The sequence below is a fragment of the Bubalus bubalis genome, chromosome 20, assembly GCF_019923935.1.
Source record: "Bubalus bubalis isolate 160015118507 breed Murrah chromosome 20, NDDB_SH_1, whole genome shotgun sequence".
Taxonomy (NCBI): Eukaryota; Metazoa; Chordata; class Mammalia; order Artiodactyla; family Bovidae; genus Bubalus; species Bubalus bubalis.
In genome coordinates, this window is record NC_059176.1 from 3,589,382 (window position 1) to 3,615,028 (window position 25,647).

The 25,647-nt window shown below is 43.6% G+C and overlaps 1 protein-coding gene across 14 annotated transcripts in view; it reads right to left on the reverse strand.

The window, feature by feature from the left end:
• Nucleotides 1–25,626, reverse strand: part of WDR20 (WD repeat domain 20) — a 63,771-nt gene extending 38,145 nt beyond the window's left edge. For 3 of the 14 annotated variants that reach the window (XM_006079069.3, XM_006079065.3, XM_006079070.3), the window contains exon 1: nucleotides 25,296–25,623. In XM_006079069.3, the coding sequence (XP_006079131.1) occupies nucleotides 25,296–25,544 (249 nt within the window). In that variant the 5' untranslated portion in view covers nucleotides 25,545–25,623. Of the gene's footprint in view, nucleotides 1–110; nucleotides 3,992–11,438; nucleotides 11,535–25,295 lie in introns of those variants that run through there. The other 11 variants (XM_006079066.3, XM_006079067.3, XM_025271717.2 and 8 more) reach the window with 9 other exon arrangements.
• Nucleotides 25,627–25,647: the final 21 nt, after the last annotated feature.

A 25,647-nucleotide genomic window follows, 5' to 3' on the forward strand; every position in this document is an offset into this window, starting at 1 on the left:
TACTTTGGCCACCTGATGCGAAGAGCTGACTCATTTGCAAAGACCCTGGTGCTGGGAAAGATTGAGGGCAGGAGGAGAAGGGGACGACAGTGGATGAGATGGTTGGATGGCATCACCGACTCAATGGACATGGGTTTGGGTGGACTCTGGGAGTTGGTGATGGACAGGGAGGCCTGGTGTGCTGTGGTTCACGGGGTGGCAAAGAGTCAGACACAATTGAGTGACTGGACTGAACGGAATCTATGGAAATTCACACATCAATTCCATCCTCCACACAGGTCCTAACAGGAAAACACAAATGCTAAATAGGGAACCATTTCAAAAATGCAAAGTGACATGTCACAGAGAACACAGCGCTGGGGGATTAAGGAGTTAAAGTATGTAAAGTGACTGGAGTAGTGCCCACAGAAAGAGCTACCTAAGTATTAGCTATTATCATTATTAAATAAATAACATCAATTCACATTTGTTAAATGCATTCAAACCAAGAACTATAGTGAGAGTAAGCACTTACATAGTGCGAGTAAGAAATAAGCACTTAATTCTGTGTAAAAATTTTAAAAATAAACGGATTTTCCTATTTAACTGCCTGTCCCAAAACGTGCGTGGAGGGGCAGGGGTTTGAGAGGGAGAGGGACGGGCGGTCTAAGAGGGAAGGGGGAGCGAAGACGACCTAAAGAACGCGCCCTCCCCCGAGACAGCAGCTGTCCCCCGGGGTCACAGCAGCCTGCAATCTAACACTTGTTCACGTCACTTTCCTAGCACAGCTGGACTGAGGCAAAGCCAGCAAAAATACTTTTTCTGACCAATTAAAATTTTTCTAAATTCGATGTAGCATGATTTTTTTAAGTTGTAAAAATAACGCAAGTGCAGGGGCCAGAGTTGTGACATATACCAGTTTATACTGCAACAAAAAACAAGTTGATTTCTGAGAGAAAAACAGCACACATAATGTAATGGCTAGATATGCAAATATGCAGAGGCCAGACTATGATCTCAACGTCTCCTTTACCTCCCAACTCTCTGATATACGGTAAGTAAATGAGTATTAAGAAAACAGTCTGTTTCTACCTTAAAAAAAAAAAAGCTGGAAGGTTGTCACTTAGTAGATGGGGTTAAGAATGTGAGGGGGAGGTCCAGAAAGGTGGGGACTACAGCCACTTGCTATATGACCGCAGGACAGCCACGGACTCGCAGGCACTCTTTGGGAACAAGGTTCATCCGAAAGGCAGTGTCACGCGCCAGGAAGGACCCTGGGATCGGCGTAGCATCTGACGGGCCCACTGAGGCCTCCCGCTGCCTCTCACAGCCATGCGCCGCCCTGGCAAGTTACTGCTTCCTCCGAGCCTCCCCATCCTCATCTACACACCAAGTGGGAAACACCACTCCCTACTATGCAAAGTGTTTGTGAGAATGAGACAATGTGTGTGAAAGCACCTCGTTTAGTGCCCAGCACTGAGTAGATGACAGACACATTAATCAATGGCTATTAATATAATCCATAAATTAAATGGCCAATAAGCGTTTAGGGACTGTTTACTACGAGGAGAGCTCTGAATTAGATCCCATAAAGCAGTGGTTCTCAAACTTCAGCACATGAGTATTGGGGGCTTCCCTGGTGGCTCAGATGGTCAAGAATCTGCCTGCCATGCAGGAGACCTGGGTTGGGAAGATCCCCTGGAGAAGGGAATGGCTACCCACTTCAGTACCCTGGCCTGGAGAATTCCATGGACAGAAGAGCAGGCAGATAAAACCCAGTGAGCTGAACACCATGCTGGGCCACACCCCTGGAGTTCCTGTTTCAGCTGGTCAAGATGGGGGCTTGGAAACCTACATTTTCACCAGTTCTGAGGAGTTGCTGCTGCTGCTTGAGGACCACATCCAGGAGAACCTCTATGTAAGGGAGGAGGGAGGGAACAGGAACCCAACAGTTTTGGAGATTGTGAGAAGTCGAACATTTAGGCAATGGCATGGCTGAGCAGAAAGGTGTGGGAGGGCACCTGAGCAAAGATGGAGACGGCAACAGACCAAACAAGGGTGCGCGGGGCAACAAGGGGCCAGCTTGGCCGGTTACGTGTCTCACTGTGAGAACCAAGCAAAAGAGTTTGAAGAGGCCATGGGCAGGCTAACTTTTTTACTAGGCCCAGCTTGGATTTTTTGACAGTTTAGTAAAGCGAGCCATTACAAAATTTGAGAAAGTTAACCACATGGTGAAAATGCCACCTGCCCGCAGAGACGCAACAACAGGCCAGGCTAAGTAGCAAACAGAAGACAGCAAAAGTCCGAAGGCCATCACTGAGCCCGTGCGGGTAATCCCAAAGCCTCCTCTGGCACTACAGCCAGGATCTTCAGGACTGTCATTCTGCACGATGACAGTCCATAAAGGCAGTCTACGAGATACAAGAATCAAGCCCCAGTAAACTCTTATTTATTAACTTGGCAGAGCCGGGCATTAATCAAGAGAACGAAGAGACCTCAAACATGATTCACTCAAATGAGGGGATAAAATCTCTTATTTCTTTAGTTTTAAGTCATTTACTAAACATGTTCCTAAGGTGTAGTACATAATATTAATTAGCTATCATTACATCTATTATTACTAATCTTAATCTTTACTTACCAATTGAAAATTCTACAAAATTTATCTCAAAACAATGCTCACCAATAGACTGAATCTCAATCATTGTTTTAGGTCCACATTAGTAAGACAAAGATAACTACAACTTGGGAATTCCCTGGAGGTCCAGCAATTGGGACTCCGTGCTTTCACAGCTGAGGGCCCGGGTTCAATCCCTGGTAAGGGAACCAGGTTGCGTGGTATGGCTAAAAATAATAACTACAACTTATAATGAAAAATTACACATGATCCATTTAGAGTTCAGCAGAAAACTGCTGACAGATTTTTCTCAAGTAAGATATAAGAAGTTCTAAAAATTCTAAGATTTTAAAATAAATAAAAGGGGTTGAAACTCCATCTCATATCTTATTCCAGAAAAAACTTGAGCAGTACCAAAGAGATAGCAAATATAAATAATGAAACCTCAGAAGTATAAGAAGACATCATGATGCTTTTAAAAAATAAAATTATAAGGGCTAAGTATGACCCCAAACCCATAACCAGAAAGGAAAAGATGAGTATGTTTTTCCTATAAAAGATAAAATTTTTACCTAGGAAAAACCACCATGAGCAAAATCAGAAAACAACTGGCCGATGGAACCAAATGTTTGCAACTGAGATCACAAATTAAAGGCCAATTTTACATAAAAGAAAGCTCCTACAAGTCAACTTTTAACAAAAGAAAGACCAAAATCCTAGTAGAAAAATGGGCACAGGACATGGACAACTCACAGAAAATACAAACGACTTACACACATGCTGACACTTATACCACTTTTCACCTGTCACGCCGGCAACGGCCAAGTAACAGCGCCCTGTGCCAGGGGCCTGAACTGGCATAACCCGTGGAAGATAAGCTGCGTCCGCAAAAAGTACAAACACTCATTCCTTTGATCCAGCAATTCCACTCACAGGAATTTATTCCTCAAATACTAGCAACATGGCAAATGACATATATATAACGTTATCAATATTTACTGCAGCACAGTTTGTAACAGCTAAAGACTGGAAACAACTTCAGTGTTCATCAAAGAAGGAACTACAATACAGTCATACAACGGGATACTGTGCAGCTGTTCACAAATAAACAGCTTTACATGCTGACAAAGAATAATCTCCAAAATACATTTTATAAAACAAACAAAACAGAAAGAAGGTACCAAAAGCTACAGATGCTAAAAGTTACATTTTTCTTTAAAGGAGGGAGGAATATGCCTGTGATTTTACATGTGGAACCACAGGCTGTCTCTGGAAATACACACATGAACTTAACACTGGTTACTTCTGAGACTGGGGACGAGGTGGCGAAGGGACAGGGTATGAGAGACTTTTCACTGCGTGCCACGTGAACTTTGAATCGTGTGCATGCACCACCTATATAAAAGATAAAATTTGCCTATGAGAAGTCATAATACCTATGTTTTTTATTTTTACTTTATATTGGAGTATAATTGATTTACAATATGTTAGTTTCAGGTGTAGAGCAAAATGATTCAGTTTATACACACACACACATCTGTTCTTTTTCAGGTTCTTTTCCATTTAGACTACTCTAAGATAGCAGAGTTCCCTGTGCTATACAGGTCCCTGTTGATTATTTTACACACAGTGGTGTTCCCTGGTGGCTCAGATGGTAAAGAATCCGTTTGCAACGCAGGAGACCTAGCTTTGATCCCTGGGTCAGGAGACCCCCTGGAAGGGAATGGCAACCCACTCCAGTAGTCTTGCCTGGGAAATCCTATGGGCAGAGGGCCTGATGGGCTACAGTCCATGGGGTCACAGAGAATCCGACAGGCCTGAGTGAGTAAGCACACCATGTGTGTATGTTAATCCCAAACTCCTGATTTATCACCCACTGCACCTCTACCCTTTGACAACCACAACTTTGTTTTCTACGTCTGTGAGTATGTTTCTGTTTTGTAAATAAATAAGCGATATCACATGGTATCTTTTTCTTTTTGACTTACTTCACTTAGTATGATAATTTCTAGGTACTTCCATGTTGCTGCAAATGGCATTACTTCATTTTTTTGTTATGGCTGGGTACTGTTCCATTGTATATATGTATTAACATATATATCACATCTCTACCCACTCATCTGTCGATAACAGTTAGGTTGCTTCCATGTCCTGGCAACTGTAAATGGCACTGGGGTGATGTTCTAAATGTACCTATTCCTAAATGAGGTACCTATATTCCCAATGAAGATTTTCTCACTAAGATACCTGAGAAAATAAATTGCTTTCACTATCCAGTTACTACTGAGTTCCACATGCACCAAGCACTGCTTTAGGCACTGAGTCTCAGCAAAGAGAATAAACCCCTCCTCTCGTGGACTTAGGAGGGACACCGCCAGTAAGCAACTACTCAAAACGAGCATCAGAGAGTGGAAAAGGCTATGAAGAAAGCCCAGTCGGGAAAGGGGAGAGGTGGGGCTGAGGGGAAGGGTGATTACAGAGCCCTCCTGGGTAGAGGTAACAGAAAGCGTCTCTGACAGGAAGACACGTGGGCAGAGACATGAAGCAGGGAGGGAGCTACATACCAAACAGCACACACACCTGGGTACGTTCTCTAAATACTTAATGGGCATTTACACTGCACCAGGCACAGTGTTAGATACTAGGGACCTCAATTATGCCTAAAATACATAACTGAGCACCTAAAAAAGGACTGGGAGGAAAAACACCAAAATATTAACAGGTGGGATAGCGGCTTTTTTTCTTCCTTGATATTTTCAAATTTTCTACCATAAACATATCTTAACTTTAAAGGGAGAAAAAAAATCTTTCCTTTTTATTGCTGCCAATGAAGGAAAAACTCCTATAGGACAAACTCATTAGTAATTTGAATGATCAGCAGACTTTCCTTCTAAGAAAACCTTTTAGGGATTTCCCTGTTGTCCAGTGGTCCGCCTGCCAGTGCAGGGAACATGGGCTCAATCCCCGGTCCGGGAAGGTCCCACCTGCCACGGAGCAACCAAGTCCCGCACCACGACTAAGGCCACGTGCCTGGAGCCCGCGCTCCACAAGAGACGCCCCGAAATGAGGACTCCACTCACAGCAGCCAGAGGAGAGCCTGCATGCAATGAAGACCCAACGCAACCAAAATAAGGAAAGAAAATAAATTTAAAACAGAACACTTTACACTGAACAGGATTCTCAATTGTTTTCCTGCCTTTACCCGTTGCCAGTGCTCAGATAAGGTGTGTGTGGACAAAGGGGGAAGAGAGAGCACCAAGTTCGAGTGAGATGGGTACAGCTTGCTATTCTTTAAATACATCTCTCAAAACACGATGAGAAAGAGCAGAGTAGTTAACCAAGTGCCAACTACATACAAGACAACACGCTTACCATAATCTACCCACTGTCAATACACACGACAATCATTTACTTATACATTTATCCAATCATTCAAGCATTTGCAGAGTGCCTTTACCGCATCAAAGGCACTGAGTTAGACATGGGGGTTTAGGAATGAATTAGATGGAGTCAGCCCTGCTGAGTTCACAATCTAGTTTACGTGGTGGGAAGAAGAGGACATTAAATTTCAAAATCAGTTTTTCTTTGACTTATTGTGACGTGCTAGAAAGACGAAAGACCTGGTAGGGGTAACAGGAGGCCTGGCCTCGTCAGCTGTCAGGGCAAGAGGCCTGGGAGAAAAGGGCATGTGAGCTAAGATTCGAGGAGGAGGAATGAACAGGTGAAGGGGCCGGGAGTGGAAGCATTCCGTGCAAAGGAAGCTGATACAAGAAGAATCTGCGGCAAGAAGGTAAAGCTGGTTTTAAGAATTAGAAGGCACACCAGTGAGTCAGAATGATACAGTAAAGGGGGCAGAGGGTGATGAAGTAAGCTAGAGCCGGCTCACGCAGGGCCCAGTGGGCCATGTTAATAATTTTGTTTTTCATGCTAAAAGCAACAAGAGCCAGTGAACACATTTTAACACTGAAAGATTTTAAGCCTGGGAGCAACAATAAGATTTACATTTTTAAAGATCACTCAGGCTACTGCACAGAGAATAAATGAGAGGAGCGAGAGCGAAGCAAAAGCCCAGCCAGAGGCTGCCCAGGGCTGGTGGTTAGGACGCCTCGCGCGCACTGCGGGATGCAGGTCAGAACTACGACCCCACGAGCCCAGGCAAGGCAGCCCCGCCACAGAAAGGACCAGTCAGCAGGCTGCACGTGCCTGGGTGAGATGAGAGACGGCAGTGAAAGCCAGAGCAGATGCACTCAACACCTGTTCTGGAGATAAAACCAACAGAAATTCCTGCCAGAGTAGGTGGAGCGAGGAAGAGAGAAAGAGAAGAAAGCATCACAGATAACGATGGAACAAGGAACATTTCAAAGGACCAAAACATCAAAAATAAATCTACATAAAAAAGATGAAAATAAGGGATAGTTAAACATTCCATGCCAATATTAACAAAAATAAACTGATTTTCCAACCCTCAAAACAGAATTTTGGAAACAGAACTTCCAATCCTGAAAACAGAATATCACAGTGAGATGTTTAACGCACACCTATCAAAAACTGATAAATAAAGCAGTCATAATAACTGTAAAGATACGGGCAATGTGAACAGCATTAAAACCTTTATCAAACACACATACAGAGACATGTCACCCTGAGCCTAACAGGGGATACATATTCTTTTAAAAATACATGAAACATTTTAACCAGGTTACAAGGAAAAAAGATCATTACCTTTCAAGTAACTAATATTAAAAAAAAAAATTATATGACGATATCACGAGAATAAGTTAATTAATAACAAAACTAAACACCATGAATAGTAACTTTAAAATGTCTGTTTAGAAATTCAGGGTTAAAGAGGAAATAAACATGGAAGTAACAAAATATTTAGATCTTAATGACAATGAGGAGGGCACGGCAACCATGCCAGGATCCTTGCCTGGAGAATCCCATGGACGGAGGAGCCTGGTGGGCTCCAGTCTGTGGGTGGCAGAGAGCCGGACACAACTGAGAGCCTGAGCACAGTGGCGGTATCACCACATGCATAACGCACAGGCGACAAAGTAACACTTAGGAGGAAATTCTACAGTTTGAGCACATCATTAAAAAGCAACAAAGGCTAATAACCTATGTTTTCAAGCCAGAAATCTAGAGAAAGTACAAAGAAAACAAAGGAGGTAAAGATAGATCTTATTAATAAAAAACAGAAAGCAAAGAAACACCCAATTCTGTGAAACAAAATTTGACAAACTCTTACAAGATTGTTCAAGAAAAAAGGTAAAATATGAAGGAGGGGCACAGCTCCAGCTGGTGACTGCGGCCAGGGACTGCCTACGAATGGCAGGAGCACAGGTAGCCCAGCAACTCCAGGGCAGGCCCCGCTCTGCAGAGGGGCCACAGCCCGCCCACAGCCCGCCACGATGGCTGACAGACGGCCTGGAAAGCTGACGGCAGCAGAGCAGGAGGAGGAACCGGCAGAAGCCACCGCCAAGGAGGCTCCAGAGAGGACAGGGACAGAGACGGGGCTTTGCGGCAGCACAGGCCACACCAAGGAGGCCCCCATCTCTTTAACTGCCTTCACAAACAGATTCTGCTCCCTGGGGAATACCCACTGGATTAACTTGTTGCAATAAATACTTTTTCCTTTGGGGGGTGGTGAGAAAAGGCAAAAACAATTTGGAACAAAAGATATAGAGAAGTATCTGTAGTCCACATCATGGGAGTAAGAAAGGAAAAGGAACAGGACTGAGCCACAGGGAAACCCACTTAGAGACTAGGAAGAACAGAAGGAACAGACAAAGGTGAAGCAGAGCGGCCGGACAGACGTGGTGCAGAGAAGGAGACAGACAGTCACAGTTAAGTGTCATGCAAGACAAGGAGGGCTTCGATGAAGAGACGATCAGCTGTGTCCACTGCTGCTGAGAGGTCAACAAAGTTTTGGGCTGCATGGCGCCCAATGGTTTTGTCAACGGTTTTGATGCTGAGTAACCTATATGCTGGAGAAATCAAAGAAGTGGGAGCCAAGGTCACACTGGGGCAGAAGGACAACTGTTTCCACCTGGATTAGTGATTCTGGAGCTAAAGATGTTTCAGCTGATGACAAGACTCAGAGTGTCACTTTGAAAGGGAGTGCCAGAGGTGGACTACAGGAGGTGATAGGAGGTGGACACATAAGGCAAGAAATCGAGGCACCACGGTGCCTGATGGGTTACGCAGTGGACAGGAAACCACCCAGGATGGTGGCCAGAACTGGAATGGAAAGGGAGGCTGTGAGGCAGGCACCAAGGCGTTCAATGAACAGACAGCAAGGCAGTCAGCTCATGGCCACGAGGAAGACAGAGAAAGGTGGCCTGAGTCCAAGGGCAGAGACTCCAGAGGGACGCCAGGAGGGGTGGCAACTGGAGGGACGCTTAATCCAGAGCCTGCTGTGCAGGGACTTGATGGAGCCTTTCCAGCTCAACCTGTGCCGCACCCTCTGAGATCTCTCTGATTGCAAACTGCAGCCACACCAAGGAAAGCCCCAAGAACAACCCCCATTATTTTTTAATAGCTGAGCTAATATTACCCTCAGTTTTGCTAGCTACCTGTACACCTACCTATTCCAAAATCCAGAAGGGGAAAAAAAAATGTAAGGAGTTGTGTAATTCCTAGAATTAAATGGGACATAAGAAGGGACTGGAAGGGAGAGCGTGAACACTTCTCCAAGACACCAAGACAAGGAAGTGGTTGTTTCCGAACAAAACGAGCTCCAGGCAATCAACACACCAGACAACTGCCTCCTGAGTTAGCCTGGAAGAACTCTAGCAGCACAAGATCTGAGGCTGTGACTGATTTCTAAGAGCCTCTCAACCAGTGCAAATGGGGTTGGCAGGCCGACCTCTGTGAGCTTTGGCAGCAAACACGAACCAGGCCTGTCTTGTGACAGGGATTTTGAGAGATTACTGAATTACTCCAGTAAGTCCTTAGCAGAGGGCAATTTCAACCAACTCATTCATTTAAAATTGAACACAATGTGCCTACCATGTATAGGCTTCCAGAAAAAACATCTACTTCTGCTTAATTGACTACGCTAAAGCCTTTGTGTGGATCACAACAAACCATGGAAAATTCTTAAAGAGATGGGACTACCAGACGGCCTTATCTGCCTCCTGAGAAAGCTGTAGGGAGGACAAGAAGCAATAGTTCGAACCACACATGGAACAAATGCCTGGTCCAAAATTGGGAAAGGAGTACGTCAAGGCTGCATATTGTCACCCTGCTTATTTAACTTATATGCAGAGTACATCAGGAGAAATGCCAGGCTGGATAAAGCACAAGCTGGAATCAAGATTTCCAGGAGAAATACCAATGACCTCAGATATGCAGATGACATCACCCTAATGGCAGAAAGTGAAGAGGAACTAAACACAAGTGAGTGACTGAACAACAATCACAGGCACTGCAATGGATATAAGATGAAGAAGATGGTTTCTGCCCTCAAGATTCACCATTTGGTGAAAGAGACAAAGACTGTGTTGTCCAACACTGTGAAAAGGTGGGAGGACACTCGTAACAGTCAAACAGTAAGAGCAAGGGAAACAGAGGTTTCTAGAGCACACAGAAACACTGCACAGCCCAAGCCACGCTCAGCGTGCAACTGCAGTGTGCTGTGTTCCTTGCTCTACTGACTCATCTCACTGCGAGCTCTTCTCCAGAGGAAAGGGCCGTGTCTACTACGCCTGGGTCACCTGACTTCAGTGTAGCCTGCATCTCCTGGTTGCCCACCCTGTATCTATCTATAGACCTATTCTCCTGTCTGGAATCTACTCCCACTGCAGCTCCAGAGCAATAAGGATATCATATAATCCAATCCCCTTAAGAAAGTCGTGAGTCAGTCAGGACTCCCAATTGATTGAACACCGCATTATTTTCTTGGCCTCAAGAATGAGCTGGTAACCCAGTTTGGGGCAAGGAGTCAAAGGAGGTTTGCTGGGGGCTTCTATGAAACAACCGTCCTTATTCTGACAAAGTGCTTAAAACTGTTTATTCTCATCCTGGATGTTGGCTCTCACTGTGGGCCACGCGGTACAGAAACTGAAGCCTAGAACCCCCATCACTGTTCTGCCACCAAAGCCAGGATGACACACAGCGGAAAGCAGAGTCACAGACGCTCAGCAGACAGAGCTGCTGCCCCGATCAGCCCACACCTGAACCCACCTGACCATGGGGGTTTTCAGTGTCATAAGCCAATACAGCCCCCTTTAGAGTTTAAATATGAGTTTGGCTTCCTGTTACTTGCAAAACAAAACATACCTAACATCATAATATATTCAAGGTATGCTAAATCCTAAAATCACTGGTGAATCATTATCTAATCAGTTTCTTGTATAACACACTCTGATGTTCATCTCTTGCTTCCAGCATAGTCTTATTAAACCTAAATTTTAAAATGTAAAATTTCCCTCTTATTTAAACCTTGGAGAACAGCAACTGGTTAACACCTAAATAATAAAACTGTGGCTCAAAATTACAAAAGGAAGTTTACAGATTTATAAACTTAACTGCAAAAATACGGAAATTCTTTATGGCAAAAACAAATACAAACACATCCTTAAGCAAAGTTACAAGACAGATGACAAACTGAGAAGAAAAAAAAAACCTGTTAATTTATTATCATAGACAAAGGACTAACCTCCGTAATGTATAAGGAACTCCCCTTTTAGAAAAATCAAGATGTTCAAAAACCCAAAAGAGAAATGGGTAAGGGATATGAAGCAATTCACAGAAAAGGAAATCTATTTCACCCTAAATATATAGAATGATGTTCAACCTCACTTGCTACAAGGAGAAAACAAACATACTAACTTCTCACCTATCATATCAAATGCAGAAGTCCGGGGACACACTGTTGGGGAGGCTGCGGTACAGCACAAATCAGTGAGGCCTCCCTACAGAGGCCTGACGACACCTATTAAAAACATGAGCATTTATTAAAAACAGGTACAGATCTACCCTCTGACTCAGAAGTATCTCTTCTGGAAATACATACTACAAACACACCTGCCTCCATGCAAAATAATACACACGCAAAGTTATTCACTGCAGCCTTATTTGTAATTTAAAAAACATTAACAGTCGAGAGTCATCTGGTTAAATAAATCAGGGTACACCCACAGCATGGAGTACAAAGCAATGACAAGAGTGAAGCTCTCAATTTACTAATATGGAAAGGTCTCCAGTATATATCGTTAAGCAAAAAAAAAAAAAAAAAAAAACAAAGATGCAAACTCCATACATAGTAGGTTCCCTCAATTCCTTCAGATCTCTGCTCAAATGTCATCTTATTCTTATTATAACAGAAGGATGAGTCAGATACGAATAAAATGATTATAGGGAGTGGAAGGGAATGGAGTAAGGGGTCAGAAAGAATTGGAAGCTAGAGATCTCTGAACATAATCATGTTTTATAGTTTGGATAGTAGAGCCAGTAAATGTTTTACATAATTAAAATGTAAAAATAAATGTATTTCTGACAGCTTTATAAAGGTATAATTGACATACAAAGAACTGCACGTGCTAAACATTTACAATTTGATGAGCTTGGGTAGCCTTCTCCAGGGGATCTTCCCAACCCAGGGATAGAACCCAGGTCTCCTGCATTGCAGGCAGATTCTTTACCAGCAGAGCCACAAGGGAAGCCCAAGAATATTCTCCACTGGATCTTCCTGACCCAGGAACTGAACCAGGGTTTCCTGCATGCACACGTGCAAGACCCCACAATACCATGACCACAATCAAGGTGACAGACGCACCTGACACATCTCAACATCTCCTTGTGTCACTTCCCTTTTGTTTTTTGCGGTAAGAACACTTAATACGAGATCTACTCTCTTAACAGTTCTGACGCACACAATACTGTATTGCGAACTACAGTCACTACGCTGTGCAGCAGACCTCCAGAATTTATTCATTGCGCGTAACTGAAACTTTACTACTAACTTTGTCTAGTCAAGGCTATGGTTTTTCCTGTGGTCATGTATGGATGTGAGAGTTGGACTGTGAAGAAGGCTGAGCGCCGAAGAATTGATGCTTTTGAACTGTGGTGTTGGAGAAGACTCTTGAGAGTCCCTTGTACTGCAGGGAGATCCAACCAGTCCATTCTGAAGGAGATCAGCCCTGGGATTTCTTTGGAAGGACTGATGCTGAAGCTGAAACTCCAGTACTTTGGCCACCTTATGCGAAGAGCTGACTCACTGGAAAAGACTCTGATGCTGGGAGGGATTGGGAGCAAGAGGAGAAGGGGACGACAGAGGATGAGATGGCTGGATGGTATCACTGACTCGATGGACGTGAGTCTGGGTGAACTCCGGGAGTTGGTGATGGACAGGGAGGCCTGGCGTGCTGCGATTCATGGGGTCGCAAAGAGTCGGACACGACTGAGCAACTGATCTGATCTGATCTGATCTGATGTGTGTGCTCAGTCTCGTCCAACTCTTTGCAACCCCATTTGAACTGCAGCTCGCCAGGCTCCTCCGTCCATGGAATTTTCCAGGCAAGAATACTGGTAAGGGTTGCCATTTCTTACTCCAGGGGATCTTCCTGATCCAGGGATCAAACCTAAGTCTCCTGCATCAGCAGGCGGATTCTTTACCACTGCACCACCTGGGAAGCCCCAACCGAAACTTACACAAAATTAAAATTTAAAACAATCTCTGCAGTATTAAAAGTGGATTATAGTAATAGTTGCACAACTTAGTAAATTAGAAAAAAAAAATCCCAGTGAATTGGACACTTACAATAGAGGGCAGGATGATACAATAATTTGACTGGATTAAGTGTGAAGAGATAGTGGAAGTACTTGAGAAAGCTGTACCGACCACCACCTCTTCAACGTTAGTGAGCACACGAATCACCTGGTGGTTTAGTGGCTCAGTCATGTCCGACTCTTGTGACCCCGTGGACTGTAGCCCATCAGACGCTGGTGTCCATGGAATTTCCCAGGCAAGAATACTGGAGTGGGTTGCCATTTCCTTCTCCAGGGGATTTTCCTGACGCGTAGATCGAACCTGCATCTCTTGCACTGAAGGTGAATTCTCTACCAACTGAGTCAGGAGGAAAGCCCTTGAGTCACCTAGGGACTCCTGGAAAAGGCGGATTTTGACTCAGTGAGTCTGGAGTGGGACACAGTTCTGAAGCCCAACAGGCTCCAGGGTGAGAAGTATGATGGTGCTGGTCTGCGAACCACACTCTGAAGGGCCCAGACAACTAGAGGAGCTTGCAGTAAGCTGGGCTTAGTCGCTCAGTCTCTATGTGACCCCATGGACTATAGCCCACCAGGCTCCTCGGTCCACCGGGATTCTTCAGGCAAGAATACTGGAGTGGGTTGCCATGCCCTCCTTCCAAAGGATCTTCCCAACCCACGGACTGAACTCAGGCAGATTCTTTACCCACCAGTCAATCCTAAAGGAAATCAAGCCTGAATATTCACCAGAAGGACTGATGCTGAAGCTGAAGCTCCAATTCTTTGGCCACCTGATGTGAAGAACTGAGTCATTGGAAAAGACCCTGATGCTGGGAAAGATTGAAGGCAGGAGGAGAAGGGGACAACAGGTGATAAAGTGGTTGGATGCTGCCACTGACTCAATGGACATGAGTCTGAGCAAACTCTGGGAGATACTGAAGGACAGGGAAGCCTGGCGTGCTGCCATCCATGGAGTCACAAAGAGCTGGACAGGACTGAGCGATTGAACAACAACAAGCTGCCCCAGGCTAAGAACCTGTAGGGAGTGGGTGGGGGCCAGAAAGGGTTCTTCCTTCCTTTTTTCAAGACGGCGGGGATAACAACATGATTGCTGTAGAACTGGATTCAATCAGGGATAGAACCGAGTGTGTGGGCAAAGGGAGTTAAAACTATTAGTCACAGCATTTAAGACAGGAGTGTGCTGGAGAGAGCAGCAGGGTGGCAGGAGTTAGAATCACTGAGAACCGAAGGAAAGTGGGGAGAGTCCAATGAGGGCTGGCATGACACGATCTGATGGCTTGAGTCCTGGAAGAGGATAACACTCCAGGAACTGTAAGAAGGACTAACTAAAACAGGACTAATCCGTTCCTGCAGAAGCAGTATCAAAAGAATGAAAATACAGTAAAAAAAAAAAAAAAAAACTTTCAAAAAATCATACTGAAAGTTCTAGAAGCTAGGATATATCCAACATTAAACCATCACTCACTAAGGAATATAATCCTGTCCTCCCAAAACCTGCACAAGCTTCAACCCTCAGGAGCCGCTCAGCACTTTCAGGAGGAGCCATCAAATGCCACATCCTTAGGTGCTGGGCTCCCAGGCCCCTCGTTCAGAATCCTCTCCGTCTTCTGCCCGCCCACCCGTCGGAATTCAGTTCAAATGTAACCTGTTAAAACCTAAGTTCCCACTGCATTTGAGACAAGAAAACATCACACTGTAATCATCCACTCCAGGATCCAACAGAAACACAGTCCACCTTGTACCTCTCCCTCTATTTAGGGCAGCAAGGGCACAGAACCATGAGGAGGACAACGAAACGCAGCACTCAAACCCACGACTCAGAATCCTAGACTCAGCTGCTGAGTAACCACCACCCTCCGGAGGCACCACAGAGACCACTTCACGGAGCGAAGCTCACCCAACAGAAGAAACCAGCTGCCCTTCTCACATTTAATCACATACAATACTCTGAAGAAGGCAAGCCAAGATTATCTGCTCAGGATGCTTAAACTTTCTGTACCAGGGACTCCTCATAATAATGTTCTTAACACAAAAGAGTATAAAGGAGGGACTTCCCTGGTGGTCCAGTGGTTAAAAGTCTGCCTGTGACACAGGCGACATGGATTCGACCCCTGATCTGGGAACTACGATCCCATATGCCCCATGGCAACTAAGCCCGTGAGCCACAACTCCCAAGCCCACGAGCTCTAACCCCCACGCTCCACAAGAGAAGCCACTGCAACGAGAAGCCCACACGCCACCCCCAGAGCGAAGTCCACTCACGGCCACAAAGAGCCTGTACACTGCAACGAAGATCAAAAAAAAAGATTACAAAGAGATCGATTATATTAAATAGTAATACTATATTAAACAAATTTAGGATGTTTTAAAGTTTATTTCACACTGAATAACGGGTTCTAGTAGCAGATCCACTAACTACTGTAATTTCAAAGTAGTGATGAGTATAAATGATATTTGATATTCTGCAACAGCCATATGTGATTTGCAAACACCTGTGGTTTTCACTGGTGATAAAGTCACAGGTCTGTTACTACATGATTTGTTGCCCATGTTCATAATTGAAGAACACATTAAAACTCAGAAGTTCAGTTAAAAATAAAGATGTAAAATATTTCTCCCCATCTAGGTTGACATACCTCCTGAATTCTAATCAGATTAAGAAGCCTCAGGGAGTTCCCTGGCAGTCCAGTCGTCAGGACTTTGTGTTCTCAGTGCCAAGGGCCTGGGGTTCAATCCCTGGCCAGGGAACCAAGACCCTGCAAGCCTCACACTGTAGCCATAAAAAAGAAAAGCCCCAGTAAGTGAATACTGTCTAAAATAGCAGACACCATACATCTCACCACTACTCGTTCATCAATCTTAACACCTTGTTACGGTCATGTTAGGCCAGGGACCATGTCTTACTTGTCTTTGGGCTTACAGGTCCATTACATATTAGATGAATGAACAGCCATTTATCCTCCTACTGGACTGTCAGCTCCCTGACCACAGAGGTTCAGTCTCAACAACAATGCAGAGCAGGCACTGGAATCTTGAAAGAGGAAGTGTGTGAATATCTTGTCTCCTCGGTTGGATGATAATCCTCCTGGGCTCAGGGATCAACTTACACATCTCTGATTTCCCAGAGTCCAGTATACTGCTTCTCACATAAAACCACTCAAAAAAAATTTTTTTTTGACAGCACCATGAGGCATGTGGAATCTTTTGTTTCCCAACCAGGGATTAAACCCACATCCTCTGCAGGGCAAACTAGGAGTCTCAACCACTGGACCCACCAAGAAAGCCCCTAAAACCACTCAAACATTTATTAAATGAAACATTAAGACAAGACAGAGCCTCTGAAGCAAAGATTAAAGTAGAGAATGAGCACCTGGACCAGTTCTGTTGTAGCAGGAACACACATACACACACACACAACCCCCCACCCTCCCCCACCCCACCCCACCCCCTACAATGGTGAGCCTGGCTATGAACCAACCGACGGAAAAACAGCTTAATGTCACAGGGATAAACTACAATGTGGTTACTTGAAAATATGTGGAAAATATTCCCATTCTTAATTTTAAAATATAAAAACCTTAAAAATTCCTTCCTCATGAATGGTTCTTGCTTCTTTCTCATAAAAATCTACAGTTATGTAGCACAAGACTTCCCTGGTGGACCAGTGGATAAGAACCTGCCTGCCAATGCCGAGGACACTGGTTGGATCCCTGATCCCGGAAGACTCCACATGCCGCGGAGCAACCACACCCGTGCACCACAACTGAGCCTGAGCTCTGCAACAAGAGAAGCCGCTGCAACCAGAAGCCTGAGCACTGCACTGAAGAACAGCCCCTGCTCATGGCAGGAAGAGAGCGCAACAGAGACCCAGCATAGCCAAAAAATTAAAATGAAAAACAAAAAGACTAACAACATTGTAAAGCAACTATACTACATAAAAAAAAAAAAACAAAATAAAACAATATAATTTTTTTAATGTAGCACAGGCTGATTTGACTTTTTAGTATTAATACCATCTACCCTACTGTTTAAAATTCCATACTACAAAACAGAACTGACATTACTCAGTTTCCAAATTACCAATTGTCAAGAGAAGCAGTGAAGTTGGTAAAAATGCTGAAAGGTAAGAAGGGGGGGCAGGATAAACTGGGAGATTGCAACTGACATATACACACTACCAAATATAACACAGCTAGTTAAGGACCTTTTATATAGCACAGGGAACTCTATTCAATACTCCATTATGGCCTATCTGGGAAAATTATCTAAAAGAGTGGATACATGTGTAACACATCCATTCTGCTGAATACCTGAAACAAAATACTGTAAGTCAACTATAGTCCAATAAAAATTTTAAAGTAATAATAACAAATAAGTGGAAAGGGTTAGTAAAGGTAAAGAGTAACTGCCAACTAAGGGTCAATGAGAAGTAAAGACAAAGCATTCCTGAAATTAGAAATACAAGGCTACACATTTTGGAATTTACAAAAATGTGATCTGTACACAACATTTCAGGCCAAATCATCTATTTGAAATTCAACCCAGAATCCTTCCACTAGGCAGAGAAAGACTCCTCCACTTCACCCTCGCCCCTGAATTCCATCGGACTCGTGTACTGCTCATGCCATGAGACGAGCACACACTTTCTACTTCTACTACAATCATCAAGACAAAGATACAAGCTCCATGCAGGTAGCAAGTATCTTAATTTACCTTCACGTCACCCACAAGAGATAGTAGTAACTTGTATATAGCAATTCAGCAAAAAACGCTTGATGAATGAGGATTATTTTTTTCAAAACAAGACACATCTTGTACTCTGTTATGAAAAACAGATGTCAGATGTTCAGAGGATAACCTGTCATTGATATTTTAAATGCACTGAAAATGAAAATTGGGAATGTCTACCAAATAAAGTTATTTCTATTTTTGATGTCTATTCCTAACAAATAGGACCACATTTCATATTTCTGCACAAACTAACCTAGCTGAGATATAAATTAAAATGGTCTCTAAGACAATACCAGACTATGAAAATCTTTACATTTATTTTAAAAATCAGGTTCTTTAGGCCTATAGCCAAACTAGTCAGCGACAAAATCCACTACGTTTTGATTCTTGCTCAAGTTTTTTTTACCAGAATACAATAAACACTAAAAATTACTAGGTGATTAACTCAACGATAATACATATAGGTGATATAAGTTTCTTAAGGGCATAGACTTTGTCTACACCCAGCACTGACTCAATGGACATGAGAGTGAACAAACTCTTGGAAAGAGTGAAGGACAGGGAAGCCTGGCGTGCTGCAGTCCATGGGGTCGCAAAGAGTTGGACGTGAATTAGCAACTGAACGACAACAAAGACAGATCTAGCACCACGTATCTGGGAGGTGCGCCCCACAGATATTTGCTGAAAGAACGACACTCATCCCAGCTCCCGGCTCTCACTGACACGCTCTGGGAGCGTCTCACCACGGCTCACATCCACCCATGGAGCCTCTCCAAGTATCAGCACCATCCTCCTCTTCAAGGCCAAGGGAACCAAGGTATCACATCCAAGTTTCTCAAGCCTGCTTTAGGCGATAAACTAACATGCTTCCCCCTCAGTATAGATGATTCTATAGTCAAATAAATTAATATTTATATGAATACTTCAGAAGTCATTAAGTGGTCCTTCATGGGGAAAAAAAAAAGATTTCCATCCAATTCCTTATGTGCCCTACTAAACTAAGTATAAGATTCCTCAAAGTGAATTTGATATAAAAAAATTCTGAACTTCTAAGCCTCTTCTAAATAATAAATGGGGAGCAGAATGGTGTGAAAATACAAATGGGGAGAAGGGTGTGAACATGACCTTCTTTAGAGCAATCTAGTATCTAAAACTAGTCTGTGGATAAAAAGCTTTAAAAGGCATGTAGTTCACCCTCCCACATGAAGCATGAATCCCCCGGTCACCAACAGGTGGTTCTGCAGTCTTTGACAAAGAGACTTTGATATTTCCTATACGGAACACTCATTGTCTCTCAAGTCAACCCATAACTCTCCTGGATAACTCCATCTCAAAAAACATTTTGGCTATCATTATTAACTGACCTTCTGACCCCAGCTTCATCTCAGCATGGTGAGTACCCAAGCTTTTTCTAGCAATAAAGACCTAGAATCACTGTATGTTCAACCTGCTTTCACTACACACCCCACTCTTCCCAATTCCCATTCAAAAAGTAGTCAATGAATCCAAGTCAGGAAGACATTTCCCTATTACAAAGACAAATTTTCATTCAAAAATCATTGAGCACGGAATCATACAATCTTAAGAACTGAAAAGGCCTTGCATGTGTGTTAGTCACTTAGTCTGACTCTTTGTGACCCCATGGACTGCAGCCTGCCAGGTTCCTCTGTCCACAGAATTCTCCAGGCAAGAATACTGGAGTAGGTTGCCATTTCCTTCTCCAGGGGATCTTCCTAAACCAAGGATCGAACCCTGGCCTCCTGAATTGCAGGCAGATTCTTTACCGAAAAGGCCTTGGAAACCATCTAATTCTACTTTTCATCTCTTGTAAGAATTGCTTCAATCTCTGGACAGTACATCGATGGCCCAGAATCTTAAGATGGCGGGCAAAATGTAAAGGCTCTTTGCTTCGAATGTTAAGTAATTCTGAGTGTAGCTTTAAAAACTTGTTTGATTCAATTTAAAAAGAAGGAGGACTTCCCTGGTGGCCCAGTGGTTAAGAATCTGCCTGCCAATGCAGGGCAGAGACATAGGTTCCATCCCTGGTCTGGGAAGATTCCACATGCTGTAAGCCTCCAAACTGCAAGTACTAAAGCCTGAGCACCCAGAGCCTGTGGTCTGCAAAAAGAGGAGAAGGAGAAGCCAGAGCACCGCAGCTAGAAAGCAGCCTTGCTTAAAGCAATTAGAGAAAGTCTGCGCACAGCAACAGAGACCCAGAGCAACCATAAACAAACCAATATTTTACAGGGGGGGTCGGGAAGGCATAAATTAGGATAAACAAGGTCCTCCACAGAGAACTAGATTCAATAGCCTATAATAAGCCATAATGGAAAAGGATATGAAAAAGTATATAGACATATTTGTATAACTGAATCACCTTGCTGTATACCAGAAACTAATACAACACTGCAAATCAATTATGTTTCAATAAAATATTTTTTAAAAATTTGAAAAGTTGTCTGACAGCACATAGGTCTGGTAGGTAACATGGTTTGACAGAAGCAAATCAAAAGTAACCTGCACCATTTGGTGCTTTCCACCACTTTACCGTCTCCTGCTACATAATTTCCCAGTTATATATAGAGAGAGATAAATTTGTTACCAACTAACAATAATTTAAAACATCTTTTGAGGGGACTTCCTTGGTGGCCCAGTGGTTAAGACTGGTGGCTCTCAATGTAGGGGCCGAGATGTGATCCCTGGTCAGGGAAGTAGATCCCACATGCTGCAACTGAGCCCTCACAGGTTGCGACTAAAGATCCCACACGCCACAGTGAAGACGGAAGACCCAGTCTGCTGCAACGAAAACCGGTGCGGCCAAATGAACAATAAAGAAAAAGAAATATGAAAAAGTACTTTCAGTTTTTAATAAAGTAAAATGTATTTTGGAATCCTTGGCAGTCCAGTGGTTAGGACTCGGCTCTTTCACTGCCAGAAACCTGAATTCAATCCCTGAGGAGGGAACTAAAAACCTGTAAGCTGTGTAGTGCAGCAAATAAAAAAAAAAAAAATTTTTTTTTAATTAAAAAAAAAAATAAAAATGTCTTTTAAAAGATATGAGCTACTAAAGATACCTGGTAATTTTAGGCTTAAAACTGAATACATCTTCCAGCACCTCAAGATCTTTCTTTAATGTATGTGGCTGCATCAGGTCTTAGCTGCCACATGCAACATCTTCTGTTGCTGTGCACGGGCTTCTCTCTAGTTGTGGCATGAAGGCTAAGTTGCTCCAGTTCATGTGGGATCTTAGTTCCTGGGCCAGGGATTAAACCCAGGGCCCCTGCATTGCCAGGCATATTCTTAACCACTTGACTACTAGGGAAGTCTCTAAAGATCTTTTTAAAGTAGGACATAGATGGGCATGGACGCTTTACCCAGTCATTCACTCAACCAATTTAACTGTAGGGGTCTACTTCATGTAGGAAGACAGAGAAAACAGAAAGACCTCCTATTCAAAGAGAGCTTTGTTTCTAGAAGAGATAGAGAATTACAAATTGAGAAAAGTTCTAGAAAGACAAAGTATAGGATGCTATAAAAACATATGATGGGGAAAACTGATCTAGACTGGGAATTCAAAGAAGGATATGCTGAGAAGTGATGCTTAAGCAGGGATCTGAGTGGTGGCATTCTTCTTTATGCTACAACAGATTTCCATAAAATCAAAGAGTTGGTACAACAAGCCCAGTACCTTGGCATCTTTATCCTAAAACCTCTTTTTTAAAAAAAGGAAACCAAAGAATGCATAAAGAAAGCTAATAGCTGAAAGTTCTGGGGGAGAAGGGTAGGGTCTCACTCTATCCCACATTACCTTGCCGAGTAGTATTATTATCATAGTAGTCACTTAAATCTTTGCTGAAACAATGAGTTTACCCTCAGTATTAAATCAGTGTCCATATTATTTTTAGTTCAGCAAAATAAATTTATAAAACTAGATGTTTTCACACAAGAAACCCTACTCGGAACTTTGGTTCCAAAAAGAAATGATGCTTCATCTACCTAACAGGATTGCAAGATTCAATAAGCTTACACAGGGCAAAATGCTGGGGCAAATTCTGAAGAGCTTGAAGTATACGGTTATCTGTGCAACCAAAAAGCTAGATTGGTCTCTTCTCACTAAGACAGCTGTTTAGATTCAGTTGTGCTTCTTTGTCATGAATTCTTTACCTTGAGGAAAAAACTGATTCACAGTTTGCACATCCTCTCTAGACTTGGCTTTCTCCAAAGGGGTGAGACTTCATAAACTGAAGATCCCTTTCAGCTCTAGCAACTGACCTGTGTCTTCAAGGGGCCAAGATCACACTCCTCAGCTTAGGTCTTTGACTACCTCCTCATCTACTCTATTTCCCCAGGACCCCACCCTTGCTTTCAGGAATGACAGTACAGAGTTCACAATTTAAGGTTTTTAAAAGACCCAGATTTGCAGCAGTGTGCATGGACCTAGGGAATATTACACCTAGTGACGTAAGTCAGAAAAAGACAAATATTGTATGACATTACATATTATATGTGGAATCTAAAAAATAACACAAATGAACATCTATGTAAAACATAAACAGACTCACAGATAAAACAAATTAGCAGTTACCAAAGGGAAGAGGGAAGGCGGAAGGGGCAAGTTACGGGTACAGGATGAGAGATACAAATGATGTATAAAATAAACAAGAAACAAGAATATACTGTATGGCACAGGGAATTATAGCCATTATCTTATACTTTTAATGGAGTATAATCTGTAAAAATACCGACTCACTATGCCTTACACCTGAAACTAATATTATACTATAAACCAACTAGACTTTAATAACATAAAAGATCCACAGTCAGATTTAAGTTGAATGTATTCATCCAATTTAAATCTTCTAAATGATGTAAATAATCTGATTAATTGTTGTAAAACTTTATATGCCCCAAAGGAAAAAATTTTAAAGAGTCAAAATGACGAAATGTCAAATACAGATTTATAACTCCTAACCCCAAAAAGTAAAATTTAAAGTTTTTAAGGTTACCTTTAATGAAGATTTTTTAATTAAGGAAAAGTATCTGCTATGTTTTAAAATCAGAAAACAGAGTCATAAAAACAATCACTTATACTCAGAAATAAATAAAAATAAATGCAAACTCATTCATGGACATGCTTTTTTTAAAAAATTACAGTGGCTAGAAAAGAGCTTAAATGTCCAACATATAATGCAAATGTATCTACAAGATATTACCACATGAAAATGAAATTTTACAGAAAAGTTAATGTGCTCAAGTAAATTACACAGCTGAAGGCAAATTTACATGTTTAAGATTTGTCTTCTTTAAAATAATTTTTTGGTGTAGTTTTGAAAAGATCTCCTAATTCATCCTTCATTGAGTAGGACTAAAAGTAGGCACCATTATGATACTTCCAGGCAAGAGACCTATTTTTATGATACAAACAGAGCTACCAGGTACAGATACAGTTTACCACTAAAATGCTTCAGAAATAGCATACTTTAAAAGAAAAAAAAATTTTTTAAGGTAATGTCTACACTAGTAACTTAATATATTTAGCTTTAGGCACTTTTAAATTTTTTTGTAAATCAATTTAATAACTTAAAATTCTAAACTTAATTTCAGAGAAAAAGCTGATCCTTTCAGTCACTGCATCAATGTCAAGATAAACGCTCCTGTGTCACAGATGCTCTTAACGCTTATCTGAACTGTATTTTACATCTACTGAATGTTTCGGGCCTTTAAAGTTCATTATAGTCATAATACTAAAAATCACAACAGCTGTACTGCAATACTCTGTTTTAAAGAGCTGCAGATAGAAGTTAAGTAACTCGTCAAAGGTCACCCAACAAGTCAGTGACAAAGTTGAGGGTAGGACTAAAAACTTCAACTCCTAGACTACTAACTACTTCAGACTTTTCCAATTCTGCAAGAGAACAAAGTCAAGCGATTTCCCTGCAGTAATTTATAACAGGATACCTCAAACACAGTAGTACACTTAGCGCAAACACGAACAGATAGGCTCACCGGGAACAAATGAGACAACCTGCTCCATCTAGATACCACTGCCATGTTCCTAGATCCTGTAACCAAGCAAAAACCCACTGCTTCTGGATACAGTATATCCGGGGAAACGTTCAGCCTTCAAGACATACAATTTATTTTCACACTGACCATTTATAAATTAATCTGTTAACACCTTTTCCCACGCCCAGGTGCTGGGTGGGGGTGGGGGTGGGGGGCATTAATTTCCTCATTTTTCCAAGTCAACTCCCAGACGGCGTATCTCAAAAGTAAGCAGTTCTCAATGAGAACACAGTCACGTAGCCAATGAAAGAAAAGTTCTAATAAGTTGCTTCTTTCAAAGAGATACTTTAAGAGGATGATTACATGCTTGCCAGAATTACTGTTAAAATCGCCCGCCCAGAATAATGGTTCTTGTGAAGCAGCTTTTAAGGCATATCCCTCCCTTGCTGGGCACATACAGTCTGACTTGTTGGACGAGGATGGATCTGGGCACGCTCATACAGCATCCCTAAGAACCAGCTCAGTTCACTGAAAACATCTCCTCCACTTCCAAGTGTGGTCCTCAACCCTTTCCATACTGTAAGGGACAAGATGACCCCTCCCTCAACAATCTCTCAGGAGGAAGGTTCCCTCCGCGGAGACAAGTGACAGCCGGCCTCCCTCGGATGATTTTTCTTTTTTTTGGAAACGGCCAAGTGCTAACAGCAGAAGAGGCTCCTAGTGAGTGGCGGTGCGGCAGCAGGTGAGGCGGCCCTTGGTGCCGAGCCGGTCCATTTCTGACCGAGTCCTCCGCCTCCCGGCCGGGTTCCGCCTTACAGATCTGCCCCCAGCCGCCCCTGGTCTCTCACCCAGAGCCGGACTCGCAACCCTCCCCGGGAGGCCAGGCGGCCCAAGCCGCGACCAGACGGCCACCCCACCTCTTCCGGGGACTCGCAGGCCCGGCTCCCCGGCCGTGTCAGAACCTGACAAACCCGCCGAAGGGGCGGCAGCTGGCCCCACACGTTCCCGGGGGCCTCCCGGGCCGAGCCCCGCACCCCGCGGCCCCACTCCACCGCCCCCGCCGCCGCCACCCTCCACCTCCCGAATCCCCCCTTCCTCAGGAGCACTCCGGTGGAGTTGCCGGCCCACTCCAAAGTGAGAGCGGCGGCCACCCCGGCCCCCCGCTGTCACCGCCCTGCCCCCGGCCTCTGCCCACGCCGGGGCGAAGTCCCGCTGACGCCCCAGTCGGTACCTTGCGGACCCCCTTGTAGATATAGAAGTAGAGCTCCCGGCCCACATTGAAGCAGAGGCGGTCGCCGTTGCCAGACTGGTCGTTGAGGTTTACGAAGGAGACGCGGACAGGGTTAGAGCCCTGCGAATTGAAGGGCACCCGGTTGGGCCGGCTGTACTCCGAGTGCGGCAGCAGCTTGTACAGACCTTCCCGGGTGGTGAATTGGGTCTTAATCTCGTTCATCTCCTTCCCTCCTCCCTCCGTCGCCATCTTGGAAAGCAGCGTTCATCCTGCCCTAAGTGCCCGGATCACGCCCACCGCGCAGGCGCCGTCCCGGGGCTCTCGCTCTTTCCTCCCTCCCCCCCTCCACGCC